Genomic DNA, 18,515 nt, shown 5'->3' with positions numbered 1-18,515 from the left:
GTGTATAGTTAACTTTTAGTTGTTTAGAATTGGTGAATTAAAAACTATCTACTTCACCATAATCACTTACATGTTTTCTAAATGTTAACTTTTGTAAAGTGTCTGTTCATTTTGAATGCCGCTTGTGCATGTCTCTCACGCGCACCTGTTGAAGAATGCAATGCTGAGTCATAGACTTGAAAACTGTCACTACACTCTCAAAGACTGTTTAAATTTCAATCCTGTAGATTTTTCTGCACTAATGTTAACCACAGAGGCCAACATGAGCATATTATAAAAGTCAAAGCAGACCGTGATCAGTTCATTATAATCGTTATTGATGTTTTATTTTTATTGCCTGTATTTCAGGAATGCTGTAACCCCCACTTCACGAGGACATAGAAGAAACACGAGATGTTGTCCTCCTAGACAAAAGACTGTTCCAGTTCCATCTACACTTCTCTCTGCCTGTAAATGGGTGGTTGTCAACTTGCATGTTGTTATGCTCTGACCTAAATGTTAAGTGCATAATTTTGCAAACCCCTTTCAGAATCTATAAAAATATAAGAGATAAAAATCCTAATTTTTCAGACTGCCCTTCAGAAGCTACATAACAACATTGACATATATCCCACAAGACAAAATAATAACAATTTACACATCAACCTGATTAGAAGTTTACATCCTAATATGGTGTGTTGCCTTCTTGGGCATCAATGAAAGTTTCCACCTTTTGTAATGTGTATCATTACAAAAGCATTACAGCAGCATAAAATGAATCCATCAGACTCCAGTGGATGAATTAATGTCTTCTGAAGCAATCCAGTTGGTTTTGGGTGAGAACAGACCAAAATGTAACTCCTTTTTCACTGTACATCTTGACAGCAGTCTTCTTGGCGATCATGATTTCAAGCTTGATTACACTTCCTATAGCGCCATCTTGCACTCTGCACATAGGAAGTGTAATCGAGCTTGAAATTGTGATTGCACCTAGAGACTGCAATGGCAAGATGTATACCCCTTGTGTTGTCTTAAGGGTCAAAAATGACCCGCCACTATGTTTACCAGCAGAGAAAACCAGCTAAATGATTTTTTTTCAACTTGAAATTTGATGACTTTTCCTAGAGTGACCCCAACATTAGAAAAAGTGAAACATTGCCTTTGTTCATATTTCCATGAAAGCTGTACACCACCAGGGTACAAAGATTGTCTTAGGGTGATTTTTGACCGAGCAGTTATAAAATCATTTACACACCACAAAAACCACAAAGACACACACATACACACACACTCACACTCACACACACACACACACACACACACAATGAGAAATTGAGATTATGTGTGCTACTGATTGAACTCAGACAAAACTAAAACTTTCTTGTGCATGTGCAGCATCTCCCCTCCACGACCCCTCACATGACTCAAGTTCACATACAAAATGAAAACAATTTCAGACAAAATAAAAATTTCTTGAAAGCATTGTTTACTAATGGGGAATGCAGTCAGAGGCTATAAAAGTGCTGCAAATGACAGTACCCCCAGTACTTTGCTGAAGCCATGAGTGCACATTTCAGTGCCCAACAGGGCAAAGATCTGATTTTTTCAGATGTCCAGGAGGAACAAGAGAACAATGATTTAGAAGAAGAGGAGGTATCTGAAGAAGAAGATGGGGAAGAATACAACCCAGAGCATGATGCATCATCTTCAGATGAAGAAGAAATCCCCCAAGCTGAAAGAGAGACATTTTTGTCAGAGAACAGCAAAATAGCATGGTCCTTGTCACCATATGACAACCAGGGCAGGATGGCAGCACAAAATGTCATAAAGATGACCCCAGGGTCCACAAGACATGCAGCTGCCCATGCCCAGGACATCGCCTTAACATTCTACATGTTCATCACACCAGCCATCGAAAAAATAATCCTAGAGATGACAAATTTGGAGTGTTTCCGTAAATATGGAGACAACTGGAAAAGGATGGATGAGATTGGCCTGCGTGCCTACATAGGGCTGCTAATCTTAGCGGGTGTGTATAGGTCCCGAGGCGAGGCTACATGTAGTCTCTGGGATGCAGAGAGTGGAAGGGTGATTTTCTGTGCCATAATGCCACTCAAAGTCTTTCACACTTTCTCAAGAATGCTACGATCTGATAACCGTGAGTCAAGACCTGCAAGACGTGTGAGAGACAAACTGGCGGCCATAAGAGAGGTCTGGGAGAAGTGGGTGGAGTGTCTGCCATACCGCTACAACCCTGGGCCTGAAGTAACAGTGGATGAGCAACTGGTTCCATTCAGAAGTAAATTTTTATTTTCATATCTGTAATGTAAGTGATTTTCACTGTTAATTTTATTATGTATTGCTGTAATATCATTGATTTATGTGATTGTTTTCTGTGACACTGATACTAATTACTGATAGTAATCTCTTTTGTCAAAAGGTTGCTGTCCTTGCCAACAGTATATGCCCAGCAAGCCAACAAAGTATGGCATCAAGATATGGGTGGCTTGTGATGCACAATCCAGCTACACTTGGAAGATGCAAGTCTACACAGGGAAGCCGACCAGTGGAGGCCCGGAGAAGAACCAGGGGATGTGGGTTGTGCTTTATGTGACAGATGGACTGAGGGGGCACAATGTCACGTGTGACAATTTCTTCACCTCTTATGAACTCAGCCAACAGCTCCTGAAGAGGAAGATCACCATGGTTGGCAGTTAGAAAGAACAAGTCTGAGCTCCCCCCTGCACTCCTCGCAACAAAGGGGAGAGAGGCCTTCTCATCAAAGTTTGCCTTCACCCCCACCACGAATCTAGCTTCTTACCTTCCAAAGAGGAACAAGAATGTGGTCCTCCTGAGCACACTGCTCAAAATGGCTGAGATCAGTGATCGTGAGGACAGGAAGCCAGCCATCATCCTGGACTACAACCACAACAAAGGAGGCGTGGACAACCTGGACAAGGTGATTGGAACTTACAGCTGCAGGAGGATAACTGCCCGCTGGCCCCTGGTCATCTTCCATAACATCATTGATGTGTCCTCATACAATGCCTTCGTGATATGGAACAAGATCAACCCTACCTGGATGCCTGATAAGCGGAACAAGAGGAGGGTGTTCCTGGAGCAGCTGGGAAAGGCACTTGTAACCCCACACATTCAAAGAAGGGAGCGCCTCCCCTTCACAGCAGCCTCTGCAGTGCTTTTGAAAGCTGTTCAGGGGACTGAATCTTGTCCTGATCCACCTGAGGCTGCAGCTGGGGCAGGCAAGAGGAGGAGATGCCAATTCTAAGCCCTCAGTTTCACCATTGTCCTTTGTCAGGTATTATGTTTGGTAATGGTGTCAAGTCAAGTCAAAGTTAAGTCAAGTTTATGTTTTGTTTTGTTCACATTTATAGTTAGGGTTATTGGATATCACTTATGTAAATAAACTGCACTTGGGTTCATCTTTACTTCACATCTTCATCGTCTGCCTGCCAGTGCCAGCAACAAACGTTACAGAGTACCTGACTGACACAATATAAACCCAGCGGTCCAACTCCTATGCCTATGTCAGGGGAGTCGTCCCCTGGAGGATTATGTGGAGGACTTCTGCGCTCTGGCCTGTCGGGTGGACTTTAATGAAATAGCCCTCAAGGACATTTTCCGGGCAGGTTTGAGTGAGCCAGTTTCCTTCCTGATGCCTGGCGGTCAGAGTACTTATGGCCTGGCTCAGTATATCGACCAGAGTCCCACGTCATGGCCGCCCTCTGAGCCAGAGTCCCACGTCATGGCCGCCCTCCGAGCCAGAGTCCCACGTCATGGCCGCTGCTGAGCCAGAGTCCCACGTCATGGTCGCTGAGCTAGCGCCATCTTTTGCCCTGGATCCTGAGCATGCTCCATGCCATGTCACAGCAACGCCTCAGCCTGCTCCGTGCCATGTCACAGCAACACCTCAATCTGCTCCATGCCACGTCACAGCCACGCCTGAGTCTGCTCCACACCATATCATGGCCACATCTGAGCAGTTGGACCTGGAGATGGTTCCCGCCCTTGTACCCACCCTACGGACACTTCCTCATGATCAGGCAAGGGGAATTTTTGACCCTCCGATCCCACCTGGACCCTCCAAGCCCTGGACTCCACCTTGGCCTGTCGATCCCTCGACATCACCTCGGCTCTACGTTCCCTCGGCTCCACTGCGGTCCTTCAGCCTGTTGGCTTTACCAGGGTCCCTCATCCCTCCAGCTCACCCTTGGTCTGTCAGTCACCTCGCTCCGCCTCAGCTCTCCGATCCGTCAGCTCCACCGGTTCCACCTCAGTCTTCTGATCCCCCAGCTCCGCCTTGCTGCTCCGAGCCTCCAGCACCACCTTGGTCCTCCCTGCCTCCGGCTCCACCCTGGCCCTTAGAGTCTTCGGCTACTCTCTGGGTACCAAGTTCCCTGGTGTTGCCCTTCAAGTCTCTCACGGCTTCGCCTTCCATGGCTCCACCCCTCAAGTCTCTCACAACCCCACCTTCCACGGCTCTGCCCCTCGAGCCTCTCAGGGCCCCACCTTCCATTGACTCTGCCCTGGTCCCATGCCCCACGCCCTGTCTCGCCAGGCCACGCCCCACGCCATGCCATTCCAAGAGCCCCCCCCCCCCGATCCCTACAGAACTTTGGAAATGATGTCACGTTTAATGTGTTTGTCTATGTTTTGGGGCATCGGGAGCCGCCCCTAGTGGGGGGGATATGTAATGTTTGATGTGGTTGTTCATGTTTTTCATGTCTTTTATTTTGAAAATCTAGTTCCTGTTTTATGTCATGTGTTCCCTAGTCATGTGATTCCTGTTTCCCTCCATGTTCTTGTGTCTTGTTTTCATTGGGTTATTGTCTTGTTATCTTGTTATCAGTTCTGTCTGTTCATTGGTTCCCTCATCATTGTTTTACCCCTTGTCCATGTATTTAAGCCCTCATGTTCACCATTGTCCTTTGTCAGGTATTATGTTTGGTAATGTTGTCAAGTCAAGTCAAAGTTAAGTCAAGTTCATGTTTATGTTTTTTTTTAGTTCATGTTTATAGTTAGGGTAATTGTATATCACTTATGTAAATAAACTGCACTTGGGTTCATCTTCACGTCTTCACCGTCTGCCTGCGTTACACTAGTTTTCACACTTTTTACTCCAGTGAATAATTCCTCAAATCAATTTCTAAACAACCACATAACATACAGTCTTGGCTATGAAAAAGAAAAGCCTTTGAACATTTTCACCAGTAATGCCCAGCCAAAAATATACTGTTTGTTAAATACTAACAGCCGGGCATGTAGTTGGGAGACACATCCTTCCGTCACTGCCATTTAAAACCCATGTAACAATCTGATCTGATAAATATGTGATGACATGCCTCAAATTGAATTTCATGAAAAATGCATAATTCATAAAAAAAATAAGTCTACATCATACAGTTTGACCTTTCCTTTAATGAATGCCAGTGTGGTTTGATACTGTTGTTTATTTTTCCAAGAGCTATAACAAAAATGTGATATATACTTTGGAAGGTAGAATTAACAAAACGATTTTAATTTAAAAGGGTTTAAAACAAAGTGTTTGAAACCAACATTCAAAACCTCTGCTGGAGAAAACACACATTTGTGCGATTGGACTTTTGACTCCAAATTTTACAGTATCTTATAGTATTAAGATCTAGCCCTTGTGACAACTTCCCCCATGGTACAACTAGCCCTGGTCTCTCTTACATATAGTTATCAGTGCTCAGGTGTTTAGGCAAATTTTCCTTTCTATATGTTGTGAATAAATAAAATGAGTAAATAAATGTGTTTTGTGTTAAACCTAATCACATAAGCTGATGACAAATTGAAGCCTGCAAATTATTATGAAGAAATATAAAAAGACACCTCTTCAGTCCCATATGTTATCTCTTACTGTCAGTAGTACTGTGTGTTGTTGGTAAACTCTTTGCTTTGAAAGATAATGTGGTGAAAAAAATAAAAATTGATGACTGAATGTAATATCAGATTGGACGTGGTAAGAACGTTCCTAAAACGTCGCAAGGAGATGTGCTGACGTGATAAAAACATATTGATGACATTTCTGCAATGTTGTGAAAAGACATGTATATAATGTGAAAAAAAACCCGACATCTGTCGTATTAAATACGTCAGGAAAAAAACTTTATCGCATCTTTGGGGGAAAACTTTTTTACAACGTAGTATGCTGGGAAGTTGTTGGTAAAACCTTTGCTTTGGAAGACAACATAGTAAAAAGAACTATTTTGACAACAGCACGTGATGTACTACTAGGCTGGACGTGGTAAGTAGGTTCCTAAACCTCACAAGGAGATTTGCGGATGTGATAAAAACATCATAACACCGTTTCTGAAATGCTGTGAAAAACGTATTTATAATGTAAAAAAACCCTGACATCTGTTGTATTAAGTACGGTGGATAAAAACGTTATCATGACCTTTTCACAGCGTGAAGATTTTTTTTTTTTTTTACAAAGTAATTTTTGTTTGCTGGGAGCTTGTTTCTGCAGGTCTGTGGGTAATTATATTTACACTGCTCTCTGCTGTGTACCGGAGGGACCAGAGTAGCATTTGGAGATATTGAATACAGAGGCGATGTTATGATAAATGAGGCTTCACTATGGTGTTTATGTAGTCTCAAAACCCGCACACATAAAAACCAGGCATGTGCACATGATACGAGCACACAGAAGAGTATCTGCGAGTGGAAAACCATCATTGCGAGGGAGCATTTCTGCTCTGTAAGCGCACAGAACAAATGCAGTCCTGCGAGCACGAGGCTGTGACGAGCTCTCGCTTGACCCTCTCTACGTGCTCGCAACTGCTCAACAACACTCGCTCGCTCATCAAGTTGACTTTTGAGACTTTGGAGGCGGGGACAGTGGCTGATGATTCCGCTCCTTTGATTGGTCACTATCAACACCCAGTCACCTACAGTCTCCGGCCTTTCTCTTACCCTCTGACCCCTTTTTTGTCAGCAGAACCATCAAGAAGATGTCGGAGAGGGGCCTGGGTAGCTCATCGAGTAAAGACGCTGACTACCACCCCTGGAGTCACAAGTTTGAATCCAGGGGGAAGTCAGACATATGTTCCAAATTAGATCATATTTACTGTTATTCATACTGTTTACACTCTAATATGTTTTGATCATTCATCTTACATTTAAAGGACTCCACAGATATGGATCTTCCTTCATGTGCCACTGTTCCAGATGTCAAAGTAGGAACAAAACTGTCCAAGGCGTGCATGCAATGTTCCTTCCAAATGAACTTTTGGCCTCCTTTTCAATATTGTTGTTAATTAGTTATCTCCAACAAAAATGTTTGATGTTAACAGTAACTACTTTAATTCTCAATATGATATAAAAATCAAGAAAAAGAGTCTAAAAGGCCCATTAACATAATTATCTTCTGGACCAAGTTGTTAGACTGAAGAAACAACCAGCCGACTGACTGACATTGCCATTGCCATCTGGTTACCATTAGCAAAAGGGTTCTTCCTCTAGCGAACATGAATGCGTTCCACAGGTTTTATACCAATCCTCCAAATACATTTTGGAAGTTGTGTTAAAGCAGAAGTTTTGACTACAGATGGTAGGCCTACAGTATTAGAGGAAAGGCCATAGGGTCACTAAAATTGAAAGAGTTCAGCTTCAGGGGGACATGATGGTGCACAGCACATTCCCAGTGTTTAGTGAAGTTAACAAAAGTAAATATGTTGTCCTAAAACATGAATATTCACAAACACAAAATAACTTTTTCCTATAACAAATACCCTAAAATTAAGGATGCTGTCAGCCTGTCCAACACTTTGGTCCACAGCAGCATATACTGAATCCTGTTGGTTGGATTTCCACAAAATTAGGCACATTTGAACATCTCTTTGAATGAGCTTTATTCATTTTGGTGGCCCCATAATCTTTACTTTAGCACTACCCTCAGGCAAAAATTTGGTGTGTACACAATATTAAAGTGCACCTATTATGATTTTTAAACATGTCTAATTTTGTTTTAAAGGTCTCATACAATAGATTTACATGCATCCAAGGTCAAAAAACATTTTAATTTGCTCATAATTTAAATTGCAGCATTACCTTTTTTTTCCACAGTGTCAAAAACGACTCCTTCAATTATCTGTTCTAAAGGATTCATTCTAAAGTCCCCCTTTCAGAGATCCTACTCTGCTCTGATTGGTCAGATGTCCCAGTCTGTTGTGATTGGTCTACCGTTTACAGCGCGTGTCGGATAGGAAACGCCCACTACCATATCCGAGTTTCAACTCCGTCTGAAAAAATGTCTGTTTTACCTTACCAATTTGAGCCAGAGTCCGATAGTGATACATCGGAAGATCGACCCGAACCACCATCGCAAGCACGACGAGAACAGGACGTTTCTCAGTGGTAAGTTCATATGTAGTTTGACAATAACGTGAGTTAGCCGGTTAGCAGAGGCTAACAGCTAACAGGCTAACAGCGTGCACTGGCTGTACATGTAAACAGACCAGAGGTGGGTTTTTTGTTACCAAATTACGTAGGTTAGTACAGGAAGTAAGTCTGGAATTACTATCGACTCGTTTCAGGTGTTCAGAATCGGTTCTTTCTTTTAGTTGTCAATAACTCTATATTTCGTGCACTTTGATTTTTGAAACTTTGCAGACTTTTTTACATTCACAAACAGCTATATAACACACCACATGAAAGGTAATATTTGAAAAACCATAATAGGTGCTCTTTAATGTATTTATTAATACTGGGGTGCATTCTAGATAGCCTGTCCCATTTGTGAGCAGTTTTACCCCAGTGACTTTTTGGAAATCCATGCAAGCTTCTGTGGTGAAAAGTTTCTCAGTTTTCCCATGCATTATTATTTCCTGAAGCACAATTTTAAATATCGTACTGTTGTTTTGTCTTGTTATGCTGGTGACTGTATCTCAGCTTTTAGTATGACTAAAGTATGTTGCATGTATTCCCACAGAGCTAGTGATGAAACAGAGGCCATCAACCTTAATAATAAAGAAACTGATGGAACAGAGATATGCCCAAAACAAAGCGTTCTTCTGAAAGTTTGATTGATTTTAAAATAATAATATGAAACTTTCCCAAACTGTTAAGTGTAAATTTTTGCACTTTTCCCAATATTATAAGCATTGCTGATGTCATCAAAAGCCTTACTGAAAGGGTTGACGAAACCAGCATCTTCAGCATTTGTGTTACCAGGGATCAGATGCTTGAAAGAGGCATAAAACAATGGCAGCGCCAGAAAAAATCTTCCCTCCAAAATCCCCTCAGAGTGTCTTTTATTGGAGAGGTTGGCATTGACAATGGGGCTCTGAGGAAGGAATTTTTAACTGGTATGTTTTTTTTTTGTTTTTGTTTTTGATCTTCAGAATAAATGTTGTGCTCTGTGAACTTATGTGTGGTGACACTCATCAGTCTTATAAATTTAGGTTATATTGGTCATGTCTTTAGATGGTTGTTACCTATGTATATTTGTACTTCAATTCCAAATCTTTACGCTCATTTAATGTATTAGGATAATTGTGCTAGAAAAAAAAAGAAAGAAGAAGAAGTGTTTACAATAGTGCCCGACCGATTTATCAGTCAGCAGATATTATCGGCCGATATTAGCCTTTCACAGATATAGCGGTATGGATGTATATGTTTTCCAATATGCGCAGATATGAAAGATTTTTTTTCTTCAGAACATATAATGCAGAAAACAATTGGTGATTTAGAATTGGTGTCATAACATAGTTTGTTCAGCAGAGCGCACTCCAACTCCATTGTTTACAGAGCTGAGCTGCGGTAGTTCAATGCGGAGTTAAGCTTGTCTTCATGGTAAGTTGCTAACTAGTTTGAGAAATACATAATGGAAAGTTAATAAACAATGACCCCATCATTTTCCCTTTTCAATATACTGTAACTAATATACTGTTAACCTTGTCCCTGACAACCATGTCACTCATGTTTATCACATCTGTTTGTTATTTTAGCCAGCTATAGTTTGTTAGTGCAGTCAGTAACGTAGCAGATTGAAAGGTAAGGGTCAGAGCATTTTTTGCAGCTCAGCAGACAATGGTGCGGTGGTGGATTGTGTCTGTTGAGTGTTGATTTCACGCTATGTTGTTACCTAGTTGGTGAGATGCAATGCTGGAAAGTAAATCATCTCTGCAGCAGCGAACCATGAGTTATTGTTTGTGACTGTTTTGTTATACATTATCAGTGAGATATTCCTGATGATGTTTTGATAAGCAAGAAAACTGTATTTTAGTACAATTTAGAGGTACTTGTACTTCACTTCAGCATTACAATGGAATTTTCTATTACTTTATACTTCCACTCCACTACATTTCTGAGGGAAATATTGTACTTTTTCCACTGCATTTATTTTTTTAACAGCTATAGTTACTAGTTAATTTTCAGATCAGTATTTTATTTGTAAAATGTATGATCAGTTAAGATTAACTGTTATCTCTACATTAAAAAAAAATACCCATCTTAAAAATGCCCAGCTTAAAATGTTCTTTCCTCTATCACCTACAGATGGCTGAAAAGCCACAGAGAATGGGCAGTAAGGTGTGGGACTACTTCTCCAAAGATAGTGATGTAGTTGTCTGCAATACCTGCAAAGCAAAGATAAGCCAGGGATCTAGCAAATCCAGCCAAAAGAATACCACCAATAAGCTCAAAAAATGAACTATATCGGCCACCATATCGGTAAACAGTGAATTTCCCCCTCTAAAATAGATATCGGTCTCAAAAATCCCATATCGGTCGGGCTCTAGTTTACAATAATTCAAAACATGACAACACTGATGTTCAAAGACACAAGCTAAAAGACTCCGCTCTGATAAGGCAAAATTCCTTAGCGTGTGTGTGATAGAGTTAAGGAGAGGACCTGAACAAAGCAGCGTGTGTTTGCAATGATGAGTCCACTGATGGGAGCGTCAGAGCTGAAGAGGTTAACTTCCGCAGTCCGCAGTCGTTTTATGTGTTCATAGCAGACAATGTATAGCTGTTCATCAGTAATGCTTGGGTCAGTAGGATCAACCAAAATTTGGAGTTCAGTCATCTCCTCAGTCAGAGGGCACTCATATTCAGGCACTATAAAACGAGTCAAGGCCATCGTAGTCAACAGCAGTTTCCCAGTCAATGTCTGGCTCTATAAATTTATCAAAAGACATAAAAAATCATAGCTTTGCCATTGTAACATTATTTCAATTTACTCACAAGATCATCAAAAATTATATGGTCATGAAATTTACATTTAAGATATCAACTCTTCTTAGATCTTTGCTTCTGAAACATGTATTTAGTACTTGTACTTTGATATTTTTTAACTGGAAACACCCATATTGTAAAGAAAACACTTACCGCAAGGTTCTCAGAATGGACATTAGTGTTTGTCATCTGTGCAATCTCCCAGATCTGTGTCAGACTCCGGTTTCCCTTAGTACGGAGTGGATGGTGGTTCCAGGCTTCAGTGAATATCTCCAAATCTCTTTTGAGTCTTGGAATAAAAGCATAATGCACACAGAATATGTCATCTGTACATGAAATGTCCAGGAGGTCATCTTCTTCAAGAGAGTGTAGAAGGTCGTAGTACTTCGATGACACTGAGATCCACACTTCTCGCCATAACCGTTCTATCCTATGGAGGGTTAAAACAAAATTAATCACCTCCATTACCATGTAGGAAAACATGACATTGTGTTCAACTTAAGCAGGCAATTAATGTATAATAGAAAAACTATGTTGGTGCATCACTAAGCAGTGTAATTGTGTTCTGCCATGTCACACTTTACACCCAAACTTTGAACTGCTAGTACCATCTATATGTAAACAACTTTGTGAGATTATGGAAATGTAATGTTACTAATGGATTGTTACTAATGGAAGTTCAAAGTGAATATCTGGGTGACAGATCAGACAGGTAAAACGTTACAGTTTCTGGTTCACAAGCTCTCTGTCTACTCAGAAGAAAAACAAAGCATAGGACATTGGCCAAACTACTCAAGTTCTATTATGTTATGTGTTAGTCATGTGCCAAGCTGTGCATTGTGGTTATTAGTATTTTATACTATTTCACTTAAGCAGAGTACCAAATACATAACTGATATTAGGTTTATTGTTTCACTACTAATACAAGATAACAGTTAACATGTCTGCTGCAATCATATTTATCATTTTATGGAGAACAAGCCCTTAAATGCAAAGGCAGGAACAGAGGCAGTACTTCAGCTTGCGCATTTATAAATAAGTACTGCTTCAGGGAAGCGATTCTTTCAACTCTTTTTGTAATCAGTTGGCATTTCAATAACCTCACAAACTTGATTCCATAAAGATATGATGGAATAAATAAAATATGATGAGGATGAGCCTGAATATCAAGAAAACACTATGCAAAGAAAGAAATAAGAATCGTACCTTTGGTTATGCATACTTTTTCCCAAGATGAAGCTTCCCCGATCATTGCCACAGACAGTGAACATAAACCGGGCAATGTCCACGTTCTCCACTCCCTGGTCAGCTCTTACACTGAAATCACTGTAATTATGGTGGAATTAACAGAACAAATTATTTTATTTTTGATTATGGCTCTGTAACCTTTTAGATCAATCAACATGACCCTCCTGAAGTATTGTCAATGTTGATAAATGTGATCAAAAATCTAATGTTTAATTTTTGTGTTAAATGTTTTATAAGCAAACAAATGCTTTTACCTGTTGCAATGGCCATCCAAGTCCCCTCACCTAGTCACAACTAAAAACGTGGGATGAGACAAAAACTTCCCACAAGCAAGGACGATGAGTGTGAAGAATTTTGCGAGTGTCTGTATGGAGGAATGGTCTAAAATATGTTCCTATGTCTTTTCACTTTTCATCAACTATTATAGGAAACAACTCAGTGCTGTTATCCTGGCAAATGGATGGTACACAAAGTATTGCACGTAGAGTTGCCAATATTTGTAAAATGATTTTCAACAGATTCATTATTTCTTGATGACATTTTTCTTTGAGAAAACTGAACTCAAGTAAAAGGTCAGATTTATCTACTTTTTGGAGCATAAGATCAAGCTGATATAGAACAACTGGATTTTTTTCCCAGCCTATTTACCTACATAGAGAGCACTGTAGCTTTGTAACAATCTAAAATACACTACCTTGAGGGTAAACCATGCTGCTGAGTTGCCTCCAGGAAGAAGTGGCAGCATTCAAGTACAATATCTACAAAAGTAATTAAAATTTAAACCAATTAAAAGGTATCAAAGTTGTGTGTGTGTGTGTGTGTGTGTGTGTTTGTGTGTGTGCGTGCCAAGCGAACAGTGGCCAACTGCACAACAAACTGTAGTAAAAGAAACGGGATGGCTGGCTGATTATTAAAATTGACCCCTTTTTCAGTCCTCTCCCTCCACACCTTGTGCAGCCCTCCACCCCTGTTGGCTTGGGACATGTCAAGGGAATGCAAATAGTGGGAGAATGGGGTTTGTAAATGTTGTCATGAGGGTGATGCTACTGGAGAGGTCATGAGGCCACCAAAAATTTAAGAGGGCTTAAAGGGCTCATCCTCTGGGGAGCATAAATGGGCTTACCAAATTTCATGGCAATCTGCCAAATAGATCGTGAGATAGGAAATCTAGCATATTGGCATGAGGGTGGTGCTACAGGAAAGGTGATGGTGATATTAAAACTGACAGGGTTCCTTCTCTGGAAGCATGAGTATGCTCAGCAAATTACTTGGCTCTCGATCCATTTACATGTACGAATATGTTGCGTTAAAGTCAAAATGTTTGGGCTGAGGGTAGTACTAAAGTAAAGACACAATTATAACCACCAGAATAAAAAGCTGAATCAAAGTACAGAAAGACAAAAAGTATTCTAAAGTCATTTGTGGATTATAATTGATAATTAATAAAAAAGCTTTTCAAAGGCACAGGTCTATGCTGGTATAGCCAGTGCACAACATATGGAATTACTAAAATACAGTAGCAGCCAGTTACCTTTCTGGAAAAACCACCCACTCCTCCAAATATCACAATGTTATATCTGGGAAGCAATTGAGTATAAAATATTATTCATATATAAAATGAAAGTCTATGTGTAGATGCATTTAAGGGAGTTGGAAAGGGATCCGCCTTTCGAGAGCTTTCCAAAGGTTTCTTACTTTTCTTTTCTGTTATGTTTTGATAGATTTTTATTTATTTTTTTTTATTTTTATTTATATATATATATATATATATATATATATATATATATATATATATATATATATATATATAAAACAACAACTAATATATGCTCAATATTATTACAGTTGTTGGCATTTCTGAAAATGTGTAAATTTTAGCCAATTGGCTACTTTTCAAATGCAGTCCCCATATAAGATAACTAACGCCATTATATCAGGTTAAAACAAAGGTCATGAAAACTAGATAATCATATTAAGCAATGACATATCAAGCAACCTTTTTTACATGCAAAATGGGAAATATGCATTGCAACAGGCTAGGAGGGACAAATAACCAATTATGCTGACAAGCCTCATGTCTTTTGACCCCAGATTACAAGCTGTTGTTGAATGAGTTGTTTACTTTGTAGAAAGCCCTTTAAGGTCTTTCAAGTTCTCCCAAATACAAAAAAGATATTTTCCCACTTTACCTTGGTTCACTCGATCAATCCAGATAGTTTCTGTGTGATCTGGTTTGCAGTCTGTCTCCCTTCACCCCAATACAGTGGGCTGAATGGGTATTTCTTTTTTGAGCTCAAACCACAGCAACAGCTCTTTCCAAAAACAATGACACAGATAGACAGCATAATCCACGGGCCTTGGGGGTGACACTTTGTAGTAGGAACTATTCTTCTTTTCTGGCTGAAAAACACTGGTAAACAATATCCACACATCTCTGAATACTTATGAGTCCTTACACCTCAGTAACAGACAGATGCAGGTTGCCAGTGTTCTTCAGCAGGAAATCCTTCCCAGTGCCACCCACAGCCCCACCCCAAACCATCGAGGACTGTAGATAAATACATTTCAAATAAACTTGACTTTAATACAGACCTGATTAACTTGTGGTTTGTGTCCACATGTACTAGAAACAAGGGCCCTGGTACAGAGTACACTCTGCATACAACACAGCCAAGACTTGACAGCCTTGAGATGAGGCCCATGGAATCAACCCTATGGATGGAGGCTGCAACTCTTCTCCACTGAACCCTATAGCCCACTGACTCCAGTCTCCCTCTGAACATCCTGTAGCCTGCATTTGGTAAATCATTTTTGATGGAAGCAACCAAACTGTCAAGTTCATCATCACTAATGGAACTATAAATGTCCCTGACAGAGAGCTCATACTCCTCCAATCGTCTGAAGATTTTGCTTCTCGAAATACCCATCAGTATGGCTATGCAAGGCACAGGAAGTTGAGTATGGAGCATTTTTTCAAGCATTGTTCTTCAAAATTTTGGGTTGTCCTGTGGTGCCAGTGACTTCCACTGTGACACATGGGGCTGGACATTCCAGTTGTGCCCTCTCAAGTTCAAAGAGCTCTTGCAAAGCCTGGGTGATAGCAGCAGGTACTTCTGCATGATTGGATAGGGCCTGCAGAAGATACAGCTCGTGACGACAAAGGAATTCCAGGTAATCCAAATTTAGTGGTGAAATGTTTGCATTTTTTTGTTTTGTTTTCTGAGGTGCCTGTTTTTGAAAGACTATTTATTTATTTATTTATTTAAAATATATACACATATACATACACATATGTATATACATATACACACCCATATATATATATATACAGTTGTACTCAAAAGTTTGCATACCTGGCAGAAATTGTGAAATCATGGCATTGATTATGAAAATATGACTGATCATGCAAATAAAACTGTCTTTTATTTAAGGATAGTGATCATATGAAGCCATGTATCATCACATAGTTGTCTGGCTCCTTTTTAAATCATAATGATAACAGAAATCACCCAAATTGCCCTGATAAAAAGTTTACATACCCTTGAATGTTTGGCCTTGTTAAAGACACACAAGGTGACACACACAGGTTTAAATGGCAATTAAAGGTTAATTTCCCACACCTGTGATTTTTTAAATTGCAATTAGTGCCTGTGTATAAATAGTCAATGAGTTTGTTAGCTCTCACATGGATGCACTGAGCAGGCTAGATACTGAGCCATGGGGAGCAGAAAAGAACTGTCAAAAGACCTGTGTAACAAGGTAATGGAATTTATAAAGATGGAAAAGGATATAAAAAGATATCCAAAGCCTTGAAAATGCCAGTCAGTACTGTTCAATCACTTATTAAGGAGTGGAAAATTCAGGGATCTCTTGATACCAAGCCAAGGTCAGGTAGACCAAGAAAGATTTCAGCCACAACTGCCAGAAGAATTGTTCGGGATACAAAGAAAACCCATAGGCAACCTCAGGAGAAATACAGGCTGCTCTGGAAAAAGATGTTGTGTTTGTTTCAAGGAGCACAATACGACGATACTTGAACAAAAATGAGCTGCATGGTCGAGTTGGCAGAAAGAAGGCTTTACTGCACCAATGCCACAAAAAAGCCCGGTTACAATATGCCCGAACAGCACCTTGACATGCCTCACAGCTTCTGGCACACTGTAATTTGGATTGACGAGACCAAAATAGAGCTTTATGGTCACAACCATAAGCGCTATGTTTGGAGAGGGATCAACAAGGCCTATAGTGAAAAGAGTACCATCCCCATTGTGAAGCATGATGGTGGCTCACTGATGTTTTGGGGGTGTGTGAGCTCTAAAGGTACGGGGAATCTTGTGAAAACTGATAGCAAGATGAATGCAGCATGTTATCAGAAAATAATGGCAGACAATTTGCATTCTTCTGCACAAAAGCTGCGCATGGGACACTCTTGGACTTTCCAGCACGACAATGACCCTAAGCACAAGGCCAAGTTGACCCTCCAGTGGTTACAGCAGAAAAAGGTGAAGGTTCTGGAGTGGCCATCACAGTCTCCTGACCTTAATATCATCGAGCCACTCTGGGGAGATCTCAAATGTGCGGTTCATGCAAGACGACCAAAGACTTTGCATGACCTGGAGGCATTTTGACAAGACGAATGGACAGCTATACCACATGCAAGAATTTGGGGCCTCATAGACAACTTTTACAAAAGACTGCACACTGTCATTGATGCTAAAGGGGGCAATACACAGTATTAAGAACTAAGGGTATGCAGACATTTGAACAGGGGTCATTTCATTTTTTCTTTGTTGCCATGTTTTGTTTTATGATTGTGCTATTCTTTTATAACCTACAGTTGAATATGAATCCCATAAGAAATAAAAGAAATGTGTTTTGCCTGCTCACTCATGTTTTCTTTAAAAATGGTACATATATTACCAATTCCCCAAGGGTATGCAAACTTTTGAGCACAACTGTATACAGGTGCTGGTCATATAATTAGAATATCATCAAAAAGTTGATTTATTTCACTAATTCCATTCAAAAAGTGAAACTTGTATATTATATTCATTCATTATACACAGACTGATATATTTCAAATGTTTATTTCTTTTAATTTTGATGATTATAACTGACAACTAAGGAAAATCCCAAATTCAGTATCTCAGAAAATTAGAATATTGTGAAAAGTTTCAATATTGAAGACACCTGGTGCCACACTCTAATCAGCTAATCAACTCAAAACACCTGCAAAGGCCTTTAAATGGTCTCTCAGTCTAGTTCTGTATGCTACACAATCATGGGGAAGACTGCTGACTTGACAGTTGTCCAAAAGACGACCATTGACACGTTGCACAAGGAGGGCAAGACACAAAAGGTCATTGCAAAAGAGGCTGGCTGTTCACAGAGCTCTGTGTCCAAGCACATTAATAGAGAGGCGAAGGGAAGGAAAAGATGTGGTAGAAAAAAGTGTACAAGCAATAGGGATAACCGCACCCTGGAGAGGATTGTGAAACAAAACCCATTCAAAAATGTGGGGGAGAACCACTACGCACAGACGTATGCAAGACATGGGTTTCAGCTGTCGCATTCCTTGTGTCAAGCCACTCTTGAACAACAGACAGCGTCTGAAGCGTCTCGCCTGGGCTAAAGACAAAAAGGACTGGACTGCTGCTGAGTGGTCCAAAGTTATGTTCTCTGATGAAAGTAAATTTTGCATTTCCTTTGGAAATCAGGGTCCCAGAGTCTGGAGGAAGAGAGGAGAGGCACACAATCCACGTTGCTTGAGGTCCAGTGTAAAGTTTCCACAGTCAGTGATGGTTTGGGGTGCCATGTCATCTGCTGGTGTTGGTCCACTTTGTTTTCTGAGGTCCAAGGTCAACGCAGCCGTATACCAGGAGGTTTTAGAGCACTTCATGCTTCCTGCTGCTGACCAACTTTATGGAGATGCAGATTTCATTTTCCAACAGGACTTGGCACCTGCACACAGTGCCAAAGCAACCAGTTTCTGGTTTAAGGACCATGGTATCCCTGTTTTTAATTGGCCAGCAAACTCGCCTGACCTTAACCCCATAGAAAATCTATGG

At 40.4% G+C, this 18,515-nt stretch overlaps 1 protein-coding gene across 1 annotated transcript; it reads left to right on the top strand.

Moving 5' to 3' along the window:
* Positions 1–2,820: 2,820 nt before the first annotated feature.
* On the top strand, positions 2,821–3,265 carry LOC127410475 (piggyBac transposable element-derived protein 4-like). Its single transcript, XM_051645742.1, has one exon. The coding sequence runs from the start codon at positions 2,849–2,851 to the stop codon at positions 3,263–3,265; it is 417 nt and encodes a 138-aa protein (XP_051501702.1). The 5' UTR covers positions 2,821–2,848.
* Positions 3,266–18,515: the final 15,250 nt, after the last annotated feature.

Source organism: Myxocyprinus asiaticus, chromosome 19 (assembly GCF_019703515.2).
Source record: "Myxocyprinus asiaticus isolate MX2 ecotype Aquarium Trade chromosome 19, UBuf_Myxa_2, whole genome shotgun sequence".
NCBI classification, from domain to species: Eukaryota; Metazoa; Chordata; class Actinopteri; order Cypriniformes; family Catostomidae; genus Myxocyprinus; species Myxocyprinus asiaticus.
Note: the sequence above shows the minus strand (reverse complement) of the source record. Positions and strands in the feature narration are given on the sequence as shown.

Excerpts from the sequence above, each read along its gene's own strand:
- LOC127410475 (XM_051645742.1), top strand. The coding sequence starts at position 2,849 with ATGGCTGAGATCAGTGATCGTGAGGACAGGAAGCCAGCCATCATCCTG.